This window comes from Rutidosis leptorrhynchoides, chromosome 9, assembly GCF_046630445.1.
Source record: "Rutidosis leptorrhynchoides isolate AG116_Rl617_1_P2 chromosome 9, CSIRO_AGI_Rlap_v1, whole genome shotgun sequence".
NCBI lineage: Eukaryota > Viridiplantae > Streptophyta > Magnoliopsida > Asterales > Asteraceae > Rutidosis > Rutidosis leptorrhynchoides.
Window position 1 is genome coordinate 129,909,173 of NC_092341.1, and position 20,056 is coordinate 129,929,228.

At 34.4% G+C, this 20,056-nt stretch overlaps 1 protein-coding gene across 1 annotated transcript; it reads right to left on the minus strand.

Moving 5' to 3' along the window:
- Positions 1-13,935: 13,935 nt before the first annotated feature.
- Positions 13,936-19,688, minus strand: LOC139865984 (protein MICRORCHIDIA 2-like). The gene is made up of 18 exons (XM_071854106.1): positions 19,401-19,688; positions 18,835-18,909; positions 18,391-18,425; positions 18,176-18,254; positions 17,996-18,085; positions 17,764-17,839; positions 17,597-17,675; positions 17,376-17,504; positions 17,161-17,259; positions 16,945-17,046; positions 16,705-16,851; positions 16,295-16,387; positions 16,156-16,207; positions 15,931-16,042; positions 15,680-15,848; positions 15,056-15,138; positions 14,756-14,798; positions 13,936-14,294 (listed from the first exon to the last, which is right to left on the minus strand). Exons 1-18 carry the CDS (start codon positions 19,561-19,563, stop codon positions 14,196-14,198), a joined length of 1,725 nt encoding a protein of 574 aa, XP_071710207.1. The 5' UTR covers positions 19,564-19,688; the 3' UTR covers positions 13,936-14,195.
- Positions 19,689-20,056: the final 368 nt, after the last annotated feature.

Below are 20,056 nucleotides of genomic sequence, written 5' to 3' on the forward strand. Positions count from 1 at the left end.
ACGCAAAAACAAACAAAATCCAACTCTTCACACTGCCAAGGTTACGACCACTTCTAATCCTACACCAGCTACACATTAGTCTCCATCCTCTAATTCATATTCACCTCATCCACACAACCCACATACTAGAGGACGTGGTTGTGAAAATTTTTATGGTAGGAATTACAATAATCGTGATCGTGGGAGAAGCTACGGTTATCAGATGCAAAAGTGCGTGGATAAAATGTCCTATTGCGCCCAGGTCCACGATGGCTCAAGCTCCTTATGCACCATCAGTAGCATCAACTCATACAACGACTAACATAGAACAAGCGATGTATACAATGTATGTCAATGCTCCCGATGAAAATTGGTACATGGACACTGGTGTTAGTTCTCACATTACGGGATCCCAAGATAAACTCACTTCTTATTTTCCTTCGAGCTTTCCTAAAAAAGTTATTGTTCATAATGGATTTGAGTCAGGCCGTTCTATTCTCCCTACACCAACTCATCCACTTTATCTATCAAATGTGTTCGATGCCCCTAATCTTATTAAAAATTTATATCTATTCGGTGTCTTGCTATTGATATTAACCTTACTATTTGTTTTTATCCTTTTGTTTTTATTGTGAAGGACTTTCCGAAGGGACTCCCATCATGCAGTGTAATAGCACCAGCAATCTTTATCCTCCCAACCCTTCTCTGCTTCTATGTCTCAAGTCTCCAACCACTTTCACTACGGTCTCTACCTCCGATTTATGGCATAATTGACTAGGACATCCCGGCGTCGATATTTAAAATTACTTAGTAATAAAAATTTTATTGATTGTAATTTCCATTCAAATAATAAAGTTTTTCTTCTTGTGTGTTTGGTAAGCAAATTAAATTAACGTTTGATTCATTGCATTCTACTACTTTTGCACCGTTTGATATACTTCATGGTGACTTATAGACCTCCCTCATATTGAGTAAAGGAGAACACAAATATTATGTCTTTTTTCTTGATAGTTTTACAAATTTCCTTTGGACTTTTCCTATTACCGATAACCCAAATGTTCTAAATCTTTCAAACTTTTCATAACTACATTAAAACCAAATTCGGCTTTTCCGTTAAAAAGTTACAATGTGATAATGGTACGGAGTATAACAAAAAAAATTCACTTCTTATGTGCTACAACTGAAACGTCTTTTCATTTCTCGTATCCTTATACTCCTTCCCATAATGGGAAAGCCGAACGCAAAATCCGTTCTATTAATAATAAAATATGCATCATCCTTTCTTATTATTGTGTTCCTCTTTCATTTGGCATCATGCACTTGACATGGCGGCATATCTCCTCAATATACTTCCAAGTAAAATACTTAAGTACACTACACCTACTCAACGTCTCTATCATCGAATCCCTTCCGATAAACACCTACATATTTTTGGTTGTTTATGTTATCCTTTAACTCCATCACAAAAATTTCACAAAGGTTACAACCACGCTCCCAACCTTGGTCTTTCCCGGATATCCCAAACACCATCGTAACTATAAATGTTTCGATCTCACCAATCACAAACTCATTATCTCGCGCCATGCCAGTTTTGATGAACACACATTTCTGTTTTCTTCCATACCACAACCAAAACAATGAAATCCTGAATTCAATATGAAAGTGGGCCATCAAATTATGACTTTCTGACATCTGATTTTAACCACATATTATATTCCTCTCATATTTATTTTATTTTGCCTATTTCTGAGTCTGATAATGGGTCATCCATCCCATCTATTACATCTCCCATTCGGTCAACCACTCCAACTGTCTATGCTGTAACAAATAACCCACTTTTTTCTTCTGCCCAGGCTTGTTCCAACAGTCTGTCACCTCTCAATCCCTTGGCCCAATCACAGCCTCTTTAATGTTTCTTTTGTTCCTCAGCCCCATCATCACGTATCACATGACTACTCGAGCAAAATTTGGAATTTCAAAACCAAAGATACCTTTTAATCTCACAGCTACACCACAGATTTCTCCTCTCCTAGTTAATCTACAAACAGTGTTGTCTAGCCCAGCCTAGAATAGTTTCATGGCTGATGAATTTAAAGCTTTGTCAGAAAATCAGACGTGGGTCAATATATGTGGATTTTCAGGCACAAAACAAAATCTGATGGTTCTTTTGAAAGATATAAGGCTCGGATAGTTGGAGATGGACGTTCTCAATAAGTTGGTATTGACTATCATGAGACATTTAGTCTCGTTGTCAAGGCAAGCAACTATTCGTATGGTACTTAGCATTACGATATCTAAGTCGTGGGAAATTCACAAGTTGGATGTAAAGTGCTTTTTTGTATGGAAATTTATCTAAGACGGTTTACAAGTATCAGCCTTTTAGGTTTCGAAGTAAGACATATCCTAATGATTTTTGTTGTTGAAAAATTCTCTCTATGGTTTGAAATAGGTACTTCGAGCATGGTATCAACGGTTCACAGGTTTTGTCGCTATTATTTGTTTTCAACATAGTCGGTATGATCACTCTTTGTTTATCTACCAAAAAGGATGTGATGTTGCTTACTTACTTTCATATGTGTCTTCCTTACTACATTTTCAGTTTCTTTGTGTCATCATCTAATGGACTTACTATCGCGTGAATTTGTGATAAAAGATCTCGGGCCAGTGCACTCTTTCTTGGTTCTTTCCAGTCTCTATTATCTCAGATAGGGATGGCTGATTTGTTTCAAGATTTTGGCAGACATTGCAATAAGCATTGGGGACTCGTCTAGACATGAGTACTGCTTATCATCCACAAACTGATGGGCAAAGTGAAAGGACGATACAGACCCTTGAAGACATGCTACGAGCATGTGTTATCAATTTCGGAAACAGTTGGGATCAACACCTACCGTTAGCAGAATTTTCCTACAACAACAGTTACCATTAGAGTATTGAGATGGCGCCGTTTAAATCACTTTATGGTAGAAAGTGCAGGTCTCCGATTTGTTGGAGTGAAGTGGGGGATAGACAGATTACGGGTTTGGAGATAATTCAAGAAACTACCGAGAAGATCATCCAAATTCAACAACGTTTGAAAACTGCCCAAAGTCGACAAAAGAGCTATGAGGACATTAAAAGAAAAGATATAGAATTTGAGATTGGAGAGATGGTCATGCTTAAGGTTTCACCTTGGAAAGGCGTTGTTTGATTTGGTAAACGGGGAAAACTAAATCCAAGGTACATTGGACCATTCAAGATTATAGATCGTGTCAGACCAGTAGCTTACCGACTTGACTTACCGCAACAACTCGCCGGGGTACATAATACTTTTCATGTCTCGAATTTGAAGAAATGTTTTACTAAAGAAGATCTCACCATTCCATTAGACGAGATTACAATTAACGAAAAACTACAATTCATTGAAGAACCCGTCGAAATAATGGATCGTGAGGTTAAAAGACTTAAGCAAAACAAGATACCAATTGTTAAGATTCGATGGAATGCTCGTAGAGGGCCCGAATTCACCTGGGAGTGTGAAGATCAGATGAAGCTAAAATACCCTCACCTATTTCCAGAAGATGCGTCAACACCTTGAACAGCTTAAAATTTCGGGATGAAATTTATTTAACGGGTAGGTACTGTAGTGACCCGAACTTTTCCATGATTATATATTAATTGAAAACTATATTTGCATGATTAAATGTTTCCAACATGTTAAGCAATCAAACTTGTTAAGACTTGATTATTTGAAATGAGTTTCATGTAGACAATTGACCACCTAAGTTGACCGGCGATTCATGAACGTTAAAACTTGTAAAAACGACATGACGATATATATATGGATATACATATAGTTAACATGAGATTATGATAAGTAAGTATCTCCATAAGTATATTAACAATGAGTTATATACATAAAAATGAGACTACTAAGTTAAGAAACTCGAAACGATATATATAACGATTATCGTTATTACAACGTCTTACTAAATACATATATATCATATTAAGATATTGTTACACTATATTTAACATGATAAAATGATAATTATATATATCATTAAGTATGTTAACAATGAACTACATATGTAAAACAAGACTACTAACTTAAGAATTTTGAAACGAAGCATATATGTAACGATTATCGTTGTAACGACATTTTAATGTATATATATCATATTAAGATATATTCATACATCATAATATCTTGAAAATGTAATAATTTAACATCTCATTAGATTTAATAAACAATGGGTTAACAACATTAAATGAGATTGTTAACTTAAAGGTTTCAAAACAACACTTACATGTAACGACTAACGATGACTTAACGACTCAGTTAAAATGTATATACATGTATTGTATTTAGATATATTAGTACACTTTTGAAAGACTTCAAGAAACATATCAAAGTACTTCTACTTAACAAAAATGCTTACAATTGCATTCTCATTCATTTTCATCAACAATTCTACTCGTATGCAACCGTATTCGTACTCGTACAATACCCAGCTCCTAGACGTATATACTATTGGTATATACACATAATAATTCAGCTCTTAGCAGCCCTAGATAGTCAAAAAACATGTGGAACCAACAATTAGACATCTAGCATGACTTATGAGCAAGGAAACAAAAACAAAAACTCCTTTTAACCCCACTCACCTTCACCACTCACCACCTACTCCATTTCACTTCCAATTTTCTTCTCAATTCTCTCTCAAAACACACACACTCTTCCATGAACGTCTAAGTTACTATTTTTCCAGCAAAAATCATCAAATACAAGCTTTGGTTATTACCTATAATCATCATAAAAACAATTACTCAAGAACACATCAAGAACACTTCCAAGTTTACAAGTTTACTTCCAAGTATCCTAATCCATTCCAAGCAATCATCTAAGATCAAGAAACCTTTGTAATTTACAGTAGGTTATCTTTCTAAATCAAGTTACTATTCATATTCAAGCTTTGATTCAATTTCTATAACTATAACTATCTTAATTTGAGTAATAATCTTACTTGAACTTGTTTTTATGTCATGATTCTATTTCAAGAACTTCCAAGCCATCAAAGATCCTTTGAAGCTCAAGTTATTTTTTCATAATTTCTAGTAGGTTTACCTACTAAACTTGAGGTAGTAATGATGTTCATAACATCATTTGATTCATATATATAAAACTACCTTATTCGAAGGTTTAAACTTGTAATCACTAGAATATAGTTTAGTTAATTCTAAACTTGTTCGCAAACAAAAGTTAATCCTTCTAACTTGACTTTTAAAATCAATTAAACACATGTTCTATATCTATATGATATGCTAACTTAATGATTTAAAACCTGAAAACACGAAAAACACCGTAAAACCGGATATACGCTGTCGTAGTAACACCGCGGGCTGTTTTGGGTTAATTAATTAAAAACTATGAAAAACTTTGATTTAAAAGTTGTTCTTCTTGGAAAATGATTTTTCTTATGAACATGAAACTATATCCAAAAATCATGGTTAAACTCAAAGTGGAAATATGTTTTCCAAAATGGTCATCTAGACGACGTTCTTTCGACTGAAATGACTACCTTTACAAAAATGACTTGTAACCAGTATATAAGGAATGGTGTGTAGAACTTATGAGTACTATAGCATTAAATGTAGATGTAGATAGATTAGATGATAGAAGTTTTCTTAGGTTTATACTTGGCGGTAGGATGTACAGGATGTCCATGCTGGACATGGCTAGGGCATTACAGATATATACGCCCGCTGAATTGCTACTACCCGATTGTATGAATTTGATTTATCGTGGTGAAAGGGTAGATAGGAATTTTGATGCGAACGCCGTCTGGAGGCGTATGTCAGATTATAATGTTTTTGGGCGGGGAGGAACACATACCTACTTACATATTAACAAAGCCGAGCTTCGTATAATTCATAGATTTTTGGCTAACTCAATTTCACAGAGAGGTCACAACAAGGAAAAATTGACCTTACATGATTTATTTTACCTAAAGTGTATTCGAGACCCAAGAGGCTTTGTTAATATCCCCTACTGTGTTGGTTTTTATTTATCTAAGATGGTTGAAGGAATACAGGAAGGGGGGATAATTGGAGGAGGTATTTTTGTTACTCTCATTGGAGAGTATTTAGGTGTAGATAAGGACCAAGGGGGTCCACTTATGGAATATAGGGAACAGGTTGAGCTTTTAGGATTGAGGGTTTATGCGGGTGCTAAGGTATTAAAGAGTAGACGCAACCAGGCAATACCCTATGTAGGTAGTTATCCTCAGGTAGAGAGAGGCTCAGATAAGGAGATGGAAGAAGCAGATGACATTAGGGATGTCATTCGGGAGGCTATGACTGATGTCTACCAGCGTGTAGATGAGGTAGACATGACAAACGCGGAGAGATTTCGTTGGATGGAGCAGTGGCAAGCCCGGAATGATTACGAGCATTCCAGGCAACGACAGCATGATAGATGGGACTATCATCAGCGTCAGATTATGAGCCGGCTGTCACCTCAGGAGCCCTACATCCTGACCAGACCAGCTTACTATCCTCCACACCAGCCCGAGATGAGACCGCCTTATACTCTCTACGACCCTAACCAGGCATACCAGTACACCTATCACCAACCATGGAACCCGAACGATGACATGAACTGGAACCCCTATCCATGATTGATATAGTTCATGTTGGTAATTTATATGATTTTTAATTTTTATTATTTCTGTTTATTTATGTTTAAACACATTATATTATGATACTTTTATTGTAATGTTTAATATTTTTATTATGTTGTACTAATATTTCATATTTAATTTGAAAGTGGGATTTTAAGTCCCATTTCAAATTACCAGGCATGTTTATATTTGTATGTATGTATATTGTCAATTGTACAAAACAGGGTAAAACAGCGCATTTTCAAAGACTGACATTAAGTTCAGCAAAAGCTAGTACTTTTGACGACAAAACGAAAAACAAATGTGATGTAACAACAAGACGGAATGAACAAATGATGTGCACCATTTATCATTCAACAAACAAACGCCAATATGTTTGGAAACTTTGGTAAAATTTAATCATTTTTCTACGCTAATCACCCTCAATAATTTAAATTGTTACTGATTTCTTGCAAATGAGGGCATTGCAAGATCTTAAGTGTGGGAAGGGGTTAAATTCTTTCGGAATTTTAAAAATTTTTGATTTAAACACTTGGTTACCATTAAAAATACTAGTAACGCAGTAGTTGTATTAGAATCTAGTGCTCTCTGATAATAAAGAACAGCCCTAGTCTTATATACTGACTACCCAATTCTAGTAAAATTTTTCAAAATTTTCAATTAAATGAATTCAAAATCATGTTTATACATATTTAAGAACGATAAAACTAGGTGTTAACACCGAAATTATTGTTACCTCGGAAAGGACATAAATTGAGAAACAACCCAAAATGTTAGAATTCATTTAAAATGGAATAGAGGACAATAAAAAGGAAAATAAAAGCCAAGTGTGGGAAATTTACCAAGATATTTTAAACATATATCACATATTTCTGTAACAAATAATTGAAGATACTTTTGCTTTGGACTAAACTAAACAGTTTTACCCGATTTACTGTAAGAAAGATGGATCTACACGATGAATCAATTCCATCATTAAAAGGAAGTAAAGTCTTCCGAAAAAGAAACGCGCTTCTTGATTTAGGTCATGAAGTTGTCGTCCAGACCAGCTGTAGGTTGACGAAAAATCTAGAAAAATCATCACTAAAATCAGCAGGAAATCCACGGACCTCAGCATCAAACAGGGTCGCCAAGTGGTCAGACTTATCCTAACCATGAGAGGATCTATCTTGTAAAATGGGGAGGACGCCGTGCAAATTAGCTTGATAAGACTAATGAATCAGACCCTCAGAAAGGATAATCTCCTTAAAGATTAAAAATCAGTATTTAAGACTGATATTACTCAATCCTTAAGATTGACCTTAAAGATTGAGAATTACAAACTCATGGAATTCAATGATATCTAAACTCGAGCTTGAACGAGATAATATTTTGATCAAAATTACAAACCGATTTGTTTTCTGAAAACCTATTTTTAATGCGTTCATTACCATTGAACGTAAAATCCTAGGAATTCACCTGGAATTCATTAGGTCACCTGAACCAAATCGGGTGTCAACCGTAAGAACGGTGGTTGCATAGCATGGTCAAAGACAGGACCTTGTGCCAGACCAGAAAATTATAAGGGTGAGCTTTACTATTGCTCCTACCAAGGATAGTAATTGCATCCGACACGTTATAGACCATAATTAAAAGCATGTCAGGGGACATTGCCTTAACAGTTGCTTGTTCAACGCTTTCCTTTACAACCGGACGGTAGTTTATCGAAAGGTAATATACGGAGCAAGTATACTGGACGTGTTTCTTTCCTAATACAAGGTTAGCAAGTGGGTGACACAAAACAGCAAATTTTGAGCTAAAATTTTCAAATATGAAACCCACAAAAACAATTTGCAAACACCGGTGAAGGGTATTCCGGAAAACTTATCTAGGGTAAAAGCTAGATTTAATTTTCAAAAGATCAAATGTTTTCATAAAGATCCAATTTCCTTAATGGATCTAAATTTTCATAGTCATGTGGGACTGTAAACCACAACGTTACTACCATTGTTTATACCGCCGTATAGAAATCACTGATGTACAAAGTGTGAAGAATAAAGAAGTGATTTTAGTATTTTTATTTCAAGACTATATTGCTTGAGGACAAGCAACGCTCAAGTGTGGGAATATTTGATAATGCTAAAAACGAACATATATTTCATAGCATTATCCCTAAAGAAAGACAAGCTTTTAGTTGCAATTGTTCTATTTACAAGTGATATTCGTTTAAATAATAAAAGGTGAAGATAAAAGACAGATTCGACGAATTGAAGACGCAAACGACCAAAAAGCTCAAAAGTACAAAGTACAATCAAAGTGGTTCCAATTATTGATAAGAAACGTCTCAAAATTACATGAGTACAAGACGCAAAACGCAAAGTACAAGATATTAAATTGTACGCAAGGACGTTCGAAAAACCGGAACCGTGACCAAAGTCAACTATCAACGCGCGACGCAACGGAGCTAAAATTACAAGTCAACGGAGTATAAGAATATAATATAATATGTATATAATTATATTTAATTATATATATTATATTATATAATAAATAAATAAGCAGCCCACGTTTTTAAAGACTTTTGAGCTCTCCCAGCTGGCCATGCGATCGCATGGCCTGGAAGAACAAAAACCATGCGATCGCATGGCCTGGAAGAACAAAAACCATGCGATCGCATGGCCCTGAAATCCAGGCCTGGTCCTATAAAGTTCGCGAGTTTTGGATGAAAAAATACATCTTTTTCTTCTTCCTTCATACGTAAACATATATATATATTATAATTTTAATTTTAATTTTAATTTTAATTCTAATAATAAGGGTATGTTAGCGAATGTTGTAAGGGTGTAAGTCGAAATTCTGTCCGTGTAACGCTACGCTATTTTTAACCACTGTAAGTTATGTTTATGTTATTTTCATTAATGTCTCGTAGCTAAGTTATTATTATGCTTATTTAAGCCGAAGTAATCATGATGTTGGGCTAAAAATATTAAAATTGGGTAATTGGGCTTTGTACCATAATTGGGGTTTAGACAAAAGAACGACACTTGTGGAAATTATTAGACTATGGGCTATTAATGGGTTTTATATTAACTAAACGATACCTCGTTAAATTAATATATAGACTTATAATTTGACGTATTTATATATAACCACATACGCTTGACTGGGTACGGTGGGCGGGATATCTATAAATACCAATAATTGTTCATTTTACCAGACACGGAACTGGATTAATAGTTAATAGACTTGTTGAAACAGGGGTGGATTACATTCAAGGGTAATTGGTGTAATTGTTAACAAAGTAGTAAAACCTTGGTTTACACGCAGTCGATAACCTGGTGTATTCATTAAACAAAGTATTAAGACCTTGTTACAATTCGAATCCCCAATTAGTTGGAATATTTGACTTCGGGAATAAGAATAATTTGGCGAAGACTTCCGCATTTTATGATTATGACTGATGGACTGTTATGGACAAAAACCAGACAAACATATTGAATAATCCAGGACAAAGGACAATTAACCCATGGGAATAAACTAAAATCAACACGTCAAACATCATGATTACGGAAGTTTAAATAAGCATAATTCCTTTATTTTCATATTTAATTGCACTTCTAATTATCGCTCTTTTATTTATTGTCATTGTATTTAATTGCACTTTTAATTATCGTACTTTTTAATTATCGCACTTTTATTTATCGCAATTTCATTATCATTATTTACTTTAGGCTTTAAATTAAGTCTTTTATTTATTTAATATTTTACATTAGGTTTTAACTGCGACTAATGTTTTAAAAATCGATAAACCGGTCATTAAACGGTAAAAAGCCCCTTTTTATAATAATAATATTACTTATATATATATTTGTATTTTTATAAGTTAAACTAATATAGCGTTAAGCTTGTTTAAAAGATTCCCTGTGGAACGAACCGGACTTACTAAAAACTACACTACTGTACGATTAGGTACACTGCCTATAAGTGTTGTAGCAAGGTTTATGTATATCCATTCTATAAATAACTAAATATCTTGTATAAAATTGTATCGTATTTAATAGTTATTTCGTTGTAAAAATAATACTATTTCCTAGTACACCCCGCACACATCAACTACCAAATACGGTGGGCGGTTACGATACTATTTGGGTTATTGTTGACCGTCTCATCAAATCCGCGCACTTCCTAGCCATGAAGGAAACCGACAACATGGAAAAAATTGCACAACTTTACATTAAAGAGATCGTAGCCCATCACGGTGTGCCTTTATCGATTATTTCCGACCGAGATGGCCGTTTTGTTTCTAAATTTTGGCGTACTTTACAAGAAGCGTTGGGAACGCGTTTAGACATGACCACCGCATATCACCCACAAACCGACGTCCAAAGCGAACGCACAATTCAAACCTTAGAAGACATGCTACGAGCTTGTGTTATCGATTTCGGAAAAGCTTGGGACAAGCACTTGCCTCTCGCCGAATTCTCTTACAACAATAGTTATCACGCGAGTATTAAAGCATCACCTTTCGAAGCTTTGTATGGCCGAAAATGTCGTTCTCCTCTTTGTTGGGCCGAGGTAGGCGACACACAAATCACCGGACCCAAACTCATTCATGAAACAACCGAGAAGATCGTTCAAATCCGAGATAGGCTTAGGATGGCCCGAAGTCGTCAAAAGAGCTATACCAACAAAAGACGCAACGACCTCGAATTTCAAGTCGGTGACCGCGTAATGTTAAAATTCGCACCTTGGAAAGGTGTAATCCGTTTCGGGAAATACGGGAAGCTAAATCCGGTATATTGGTCCTTTCGAAATCTTGGAGCGTGTTGGAACCGTTGCATATCGTTTAGATCTTCCGCCTCAATTAAGCTCCATTCATCCTACTTTCCATGTATCGAACTTGAAGAAGTGTTTTGCAGAACCCGAACTCGTCATCCCTCTCGAGAAACTTACTATTGATGACAAACTTCATTTTGTGGAGGAACCAGTTAAAATTGTGGACACCTCCGTCAAAACGCTAAAACAAAGCCGAATTCCAATTGTCAAGGTCCGTTGGAACGCCAAAAGGGGACCCGAGTTTACTTGGGAAATACAAGATCAAATGCAAAGGAAATACCCTCATTTATTCGTAGATTTGAAAACGCAAGATCCCGAGGAAGAAACAACGACCACTACGCCTACTTAAATTTCGGGACGAAATTTTTTTTAAGGAGTAGGTAATGTAACATCCCGCCTTTTTCTGTTTACTTTCCGTTTATTTATTTAAAGTCCGTTATAGAATTATAACATCTTCCGTTAAGACGCGTTTTAAAATTGTTCGTTTAGGTAATCCGTTTGGTTAATATACGCACCCGCTTCAAACTTGAGGGACCAATGTTGTCATTTGACCAAACTCATGACTAGGTCAAAGAGTCAACATCCATCTCCTCCATTCATTATCCATTTCCTTTTTCCTTTTTCTTAATACTTTCATCTTTTCTCTCAAAACTCCAAATCAAAGATTCATCATCCATTTTCAATCTAGCAATCAAACATCAAAACAAATTACATATTTGGAATCCTTGCATCTTCCTCTTCAATTCTATACCGATTTCATCAACTTTGGGTAACTTTCTAAAATCACTAGATTCTTTGTTCTTGATGTTTTTAACTTACAAAAGTGTTAATTAGTGTCTATGGCTCAAGTCTAACATGAATATATGATTTGTATGCTTGCTCTTGTTATTTTGATGTAACTAGCTTAAACTTGAAATGCGTGTGTTTGATCTTGAGATTTGGTTGCTTAAATGTTGTTAGATATTAAATGCATGTATTAAATGTGTTACTAGCATCACTAGCTTCAATTTAATGTGTAGGTTGATTAAGAACACTTCATTAAAATGATTATTGATTTTGTGATTTTGGGTTAGGGTTTGATAGAAGTAAAATGGAATTTAAATGCATTGAATGCTTTGTAAGGTTAATTGTAAGTGTTTATTAGCATTGTATGCATGATTATCTACAAAACGGCGTATTATATGTGTGCATTTAATTCCCGAATCATCAAAGTGCATTTATGAACTTGAAAACATTTATGGTGGGCATTTAATGAGCTTTCAACTTGGAATTGATTATTGTAAATGATGATTTTGGTTGATGAAATGTGTTTAGTTGTGTTCCTCGTTAAATTACCTTTCCAACGGTGTATGGCATGCATTTTAAATGTTTTCGGTTCATGAGTTATGTTTGTTTGATGTTTGGTTCGAGACTTAACAAAATTTCAGCAAACAGCACCTTTTAGGTAGTAATGCGCGCCGCGCAATTTGGAAGATGCAGATGCTTGACCCCTGGAATTATTTCTGACCTGGTTTCACGCTTTAATGCGCGCCGCGCACTCCTGCGCGCGCCGCGCACATCCCCTGTCCCAAATTTTTATTATTTTATTTCATTTCTTCGCTTACTCGCAACTTCGATTAGCATGAGTTTTGGCCATCATGCTTATATATGATTTCTCATCATAGGAAATTGTCGGATACCCGAATCGACCCCGTTGACTTTGGCTCGACCAAAGTTGACTTTTATTCAAACTTAGCCAAATGCTTATGCGATCGTTCTAACGTACTTTTATACTTGTATATTGCATGAAACTTGACAATTTGACTCACATGCTATATTAATCGAGTCGTAACGAGCCATAGGACTAATTGAACATTTTTACCGACCGTGTTTACCGATATTGATACAAACCTATTTGCTTAGGTCAAGACTAGCATTCGTTCTTGCACACGTTACTTTGTGAAGTACATTTTACTATTCGTGCAACCAAAGTGAGATCATAGTCCCATCTTTCAACAACTTTTAAGCTTTTAAATCATGGGATGAGAAACATATACATATCATACTTTTATGCTTTGAACACAAGTACGAAAACAAATATTCCACAGCGAGTTTGAACAAAAAACCTCAATTCAATTATCATTAGTTACACTTGCAGGGTGTAAACGTGAATTTATGTTATGTGATCACATTGGGCTTGACGAGCCCTCATTCGGACGGTTCGCTACCGTTAGCGGATGAAATATATTTTCTAGAGTATAGTGTATGTTCTAACACTACATAACAGGGTACAAAACAGTTAAGTCTTGATAATTGGGTGCTCGCGAACATACTTTTGGAATACAAACGATTTGGATAATTAACTATATTAAATCTTGTGGTTCAAAAACAACGTTACTATTACACCTATGATTTCACCAACGTTTTTCATTGACAGTTTTCTATATGTTTTCTCAGGTCCTTGAACGCTAGGTGATACATGCTTCCGCACATTATTTTTGATACTTGCTTGGATGTCGAGTATACATGGGCGTCTTTTGACTTAACTTAATTTGTGTCGCATATGTTTCAATTGTACTTAAAACGTTGTAACATGCTTAGACGTTAAACTACTTTGTAAACTTTGAAACATCTTTATAATTGAAATGAATGCGACATATTTTGGTCAAACGTTGTTTTAAAGACTTATGACCACGTAACGGAACCAAAGTAGACGGCGCCGTCAATGACGATTTTGTCGGGTCGCTACACTAATGCTCGTCATCTTATAAGCTTTTGCCTTCTTAGAAGCTCAATCCGTGAAGAAGCTTCAACGCATTTCCTTTTAGTTTCTGCAATCTTATTCTCTAAATCTGCCACCTGTTTCCGCCAAGAATCAAATCAGAAAACACATCAATTAATGTTGTGAAAAAGATAATTGATATAGTAAAGTTGTGAAAGATGGTTGTAGAATGTTGCTGGTGATGTGTAAAATATGACTGATAGTCGGGTGAAAAGAATATCAAGTAATTAATTTATATTAGAAAGGTAGAACCAATCAAAACCTCTATTTTTGTTGTGGAATCCGTGGTTAAAAACGCCACACCCTAAAAATGTTGTGCCACTAACGCTCTGAGCGTTGTGTGTGACATGCACATAAAGAAAATGATACCATACCCCATAGAAACTCATCTTACCCATATCTACCGGTGTTTTGAGCAGTGACCCATTTGACACAATACCCAATCGGAATCTTGTCACTTCTCAAAAAAACAAAAAACCAAAAAAAACAAAAAAAAAAAAAAAAGGTAATGCAACAAATGGATAAAACTTAAACCTACCATAGTTTTCAATGCATTCTCCCTTTGCCTATGCTCCTCACACCTGCAACATAATAGTAAGGGTAAATTTGTATTAACAAAATCAAAATATAAAAAAGAGTACAAAAAAATTGTATTTCAGTCAGCTTTACATTTTTTGTAGTAATAAGTTCTGTGAAATCAGTGTAGCTGACAAAACATGTGTAGTTGCTTAAAACTGTACCGACTTTGGCCAACATTTATACCAGAGTTCTAATTATCAAACTCTGACCGTATTATTTATTATTAAAACAGGTTGTAATGTAATATAGTAATTGTTACCTCATATATAATTGGATGTTTTCATCGCATAGTTGATCAATAGACTTTGAACCATCTCCACATGTCTCTTGTTGATCAAGACCCTGTGATAAAGAAGCACTATCAAGCTTCACCAAAAAGTTAATTATTATAGAAAAATAGAAATACAGGCAAACACTACATAAATCGGTACGCCATTGTTATAATGGAGTAGCACATAGGAACGAGTTTATGTAACCATAAATGACATAAAATAGATGATGAACCAAACATGTTTTTATGAATAAGCTTTATTTTTCAAACCCATTTACTATTTTGATTACTTGATTCGCCTAAGATTTTTCCTCTAATATGACAAACACGTAAATAGAAGATATCGTTTGAAAATGGGGGGTCAAATGTGGCAAAGGGTCATCCAAGTTGTAATTTAATTGCATAAAACGTCTAATGTAAATATAAAATATATAATATTACTGACATCATGGTGCAATCCTATTTGACATGATAATTGTCTTACAAAAGAATCAGACAAAAGGGAGTCTTAGATTTACCAAACCCCCAACTAAAATTGCTAGTTTTGCCCATTACCAAACCCGCCCACCTCGATTTCAATATTAAGTACAAAAAAACAGGCAAAAGACTCACGGTTTCAAATCCCGAAGAAGCACGACGTATGGGTACGTCATTGTTACAACCAGTAACGGTTTGATCAAGCCTTTCACCTTGCGTTTGAAGTGGTATATCAGAAGTCTTTTGCATTTTACGCATGAAACCAGGATCCATCTGGTGCCCAATTAAGTGACAATGTTGTTTCCTGTCATAAAGTGTTGTTAACCCAAAAGATAAACCAGTATAAAACATGAACTTCCTGATATTGTGTTTTACAAACAACAAACCAATATTCCATTTGCATCTGTTTTAACTTCATTTCCAGCCTTGAAAACAAAGATGATCTTTCAAAATCCTGCTTGTCGTGTGCAGGTTCGATGAAATTTGCTTCAAGAACACCTGCACACACACACACACACACACAAAAACAAAAAAAAAATTAATAAAAAAAATCAGTGCATGTAGCTAATAGAACTTGCTTTGATTATATATCGTGAAGAGCGTGTGCTTACCAACAATTCCATATCCCTTAGAATGTCCCTCACTAGTTACTTTCCAGAAAGGCTGAAAAAAATAAGATATAAAAAAATATTAAAAACACCACCAATGATAAAAAAGAATAATCAGTATCACAGTTGTAGAAATGTGTACCCGAATAAGACGGTTCTTATGGTATACGTTGAATCCGTTAACACTAAGAGACGGTGCTTCTTTAATGAATCCGAGGGTTGTTTCAGCAACAGCCTGCGTAGTCAGATTGACCAGGTTAGAAAAAACAGAAGCAAAAACTACATAACCATATTTTCAGGTGCATATGATATATTTTTAATAAATTATAACATAGCTTTTTTCTATATAAAAACAACATATCGGAAATTATTTCATTTCTAATTTCCTTTATGATATAAATCTACAGTTTCAACCCAATTCTGTAACATGATGTATGAAAGATATAATATAGATGCAGTCAGGGTTGCAGAACTCGAAATTACTCGGCGAGTACTCGGTCAAATCTCAGTCAAACTCGGTCAAAATAGGTCAATACTTTGATGCAGTATTACCTCGTTCAATGAAGAAACCTGTGGCCTGTAAGTGACGACTTGACGGTACTTCAAATCATCGATCATACTAAACTGCTCTATCGGTTTCCCCCTAAGAAATATTTTGAAGTTTGTAAACTTTCTGAGGTACAACATAGATGCATATGCCTGAAAGAGAATTGTAAATATATTATGATAATACCAAAATTAACAATACGGATAACAAACACATTATCTAAGAGTTAAAGATTGAATAATCACCCTTAATGAATGAAGAAGGCGGTACGAAATATGTGATTGCTTGTCAACCGTTTTCTTGTTCAATTTAGCCGTACGGGCAGTTTCATCTCTCAACTTTATATCCTATGTCAGCAGATAAATAGAATAGTAAGTAATAATATGTAATATGATAATGTGATTATTATAATAAAATAAATAAATAAAAATGGTGACTCAAACAGTCTGAAAAAAAGGAACCTCCTCATCTTCATCAAAGTTCAATTCATAGACGCCTTCATCATTGAGCCATAAGTTGTATATGATTATCTTTGTCCCGTGTGATCCAATATCTTCGAACTGAAAAGAATAATCGTCACAACTTATTATATAAACTGAGAATAATTGTTGCAACGTAAGATATTATATTACATGTCGTTAAAAAATAATAAAAGCAGTATATAAGTTTAACACACCTGTTGAATTAGGTCCTCTTTTGAGGAAAATGGCGACCATTCAAGAATTGTATTCAAGTTAATAGACCAATCTTCCTGAGTGCCATATAATATAGGTTCGGCCCAGTTCTTTGAGATATCAAAATCAATCTGCAACAAGATATTACATGAAAATAAAAATTAAAAAAAAATAAAAGTGAAAAAAAAAAAAAGAAGATGAAAAGTATAGTTTACATATCTACCATTGGAACGATGACATCATCCTGTCCTGTTCTTCGTAGAAATGTATAGGATAGGAGACCAACACTTTGGGTTGCTTTGCTAAAAAATACAATAATAAATAACATTAAGGGCATATAAATCAATCCATAAAAAAACTCAACTAAAGAATTAAAAAACAATTCAGTACCCTTTATGATATGCACGACTGAAAACAATCACATCGGCTCCTAACCGCATAGTGCTTGTCTTGAACCCGTTACCATCTAAAAAAGTCAATTAATTCATATTCTCAGTACACATGAACATCAAATATAAACTCAACTACACGTAAACGAAAATATCCATTTTCATAAGGTTAATCTACTTCATCGAATATGTAATAATAATTTCAAAAAAATAAAATACTTATTGTTAGTTACATTGCCCAATTGTGTTGTTTGTCTTCTTCGTTGAGTATCCTAAGCTCATGCACTTTCTAATGCCATCTGGATCCATTCCACCTCCATCATCTGCAACAATTTCATATTACGGATACACACCTTTCGAAATGTATAATCATCATTCAGCAATCAAAATTTATAAGTACAAAATGATGGTACCAAGAAAAATTAAAGCGGGAGAATTGTCTCTTTTGCTAAAGATTCTGTCAACCTTCACAAAAGTTGCACCATTATTGATCTGTTTCACAAGGTTGACAACAATAACAAAAAGCAACTTGTAAGCCATAAGCCATAAATCATAATCATAATACATTCATAATAAACCCTGCATATACAAATTTCTAGTTCTTGTGATGTCTAAAATTATTGGTTACCTCATCAACAGCATTATCCAAAAGCTCGGCAATTGCTGTAACAGGATGCAATTACAGAGTTAAAAGTTTTACCTTAATTATACCATCAATAACATAAAATGTTCATATAATAAATTCAGTATGGGATGAGAAGGATAAATCAAGTCATCCATCTTCACCAGCCAAAGTAAAAGAAATTGACTTGGTGTGTGTGTGTGTGTGACTTTGGTCTACAAAATTTCAGCATGATCCATTGATCCTTAACTATCACATATTTTGTATAATATGAAATTACACAATTTTCGAGTATTATATCTGTGTTTTTAATACTTAAACACTTCATGTTACAATGTCACAAACATAAGGGTGTAAATAACATATACAACTTTCATAAATGAAATTTACAGGACACTAAATAAATACTATTACATATTCATCTTTATAACAAAGTTTAATGCTCAATACCTCCGAAGGCCCATTTGTGAGAAGTTGCATTGGAGTGAAGAAACTTGGGATGCACACGAGCATGTTCCAATTCACCTACAACAACCAAACCAAATTTCATTCAGTAAATTGTTACAACAATTTTATACTTGTACCAAAATTCATCATCATCATCATCATATCATAATCACGGGCGGAGGATAGTAGGGACGGGAAACCAATTGGATTTAAAAAAATAAAAATAAAAAATAACACTAAAAAATAACACTAAAAAAAATTTACTAAAATATAAAGTTTTTATTAGTGTCCGCCGCTACTGTCAATGAAAAATTTAATAAGTTTTCTTACCCGCCCCATCTGTGATCGGATTCAAGTTCCGAAACTGATCATAATCATAATCATAATAATAATAATAATAATGATAATAACCATAGATTCCAAATAAATGTTGCTAATTACACATTTGATTATAAGTAGGTAAATGGTAGTTCTATAAAAACTAGATTAAAATTAGGATGAAATGATGCTGATGCGGATGCTGATGATGATGATAATGATAACTACAATTAAATCACGTGAAAATAAACCTTGATTGGGAGTCCATTTAGTTGGACCGATATCAAAAGAACCGGCTTTCCAAAAACTCCGGTTCTCTAATTTCCGATCATCGGCGGCAACGGTATTCTGAACTTCCGGTTGATCACCGCCTTCATCATCACTATCGAGATTTACAACATTGAACCGAGACATTTGATTCTTAATGAGTACTAATTCAACAATTTTAAAAGATAATTGGGTTGGAAATCAAAATTAAAGTTAGAAATTTGTCATTAGGGTTTTCACTGAAGAGGGCTTTTAGTTTTCCTTATTTTACTTTTCTGTTTCAATCATGCGGAGCAGATGGAATATAGAATAAAAGAAAACTGCACATATTTTTTTTTTTTTTTTTTTATTTTTTTTTTTTTGGAAAAAAAAGAAAACTATATAACAATTGACAATTTTTTATCTCGGGAAGAGAAAAAGAAAACAAAATACAAATAGAAATAGAAAACATGGACGAGGCTCGAAAGCATTAAACTAACCCCAACCACGAAACCCGACTTAAAGCTAACTAAACCGAGCCTCGCCCTTAACTAACAAAATACACGACCTACAATCACAAGAATTGAAAAAGCACGAAAAACTAACAACACCAACTTCAACTAACTATCGCCGAATTTGTTGTTGTCGACGCCATTACCCG

Excerpts from the sequence above, each read along its gene's own strand:
- LOC139865984 (XM_071854106.1), bottom strand. The coding sequence starts at position 19,563 with ATGTCTCGGTTCAATGTTGTAAATCTCGATAGTGATGATGAAGGCGGT. Across the intron at positions 18,086-18,175 it reads TCCCGCTTTAATTTTTCTTG|ATGATGGAGGTGGAATGGAT; the intron begins GTACCATCATTT and ends AAATTGTTGCAG. Across the intron at positions 15,849-15,930 it reads CAGATGCAAATGGAATATTG|GAAACAACATTGTCACTTAA; the intron begins GTTTGTTGTTTG and ends ACTTTATGACAG.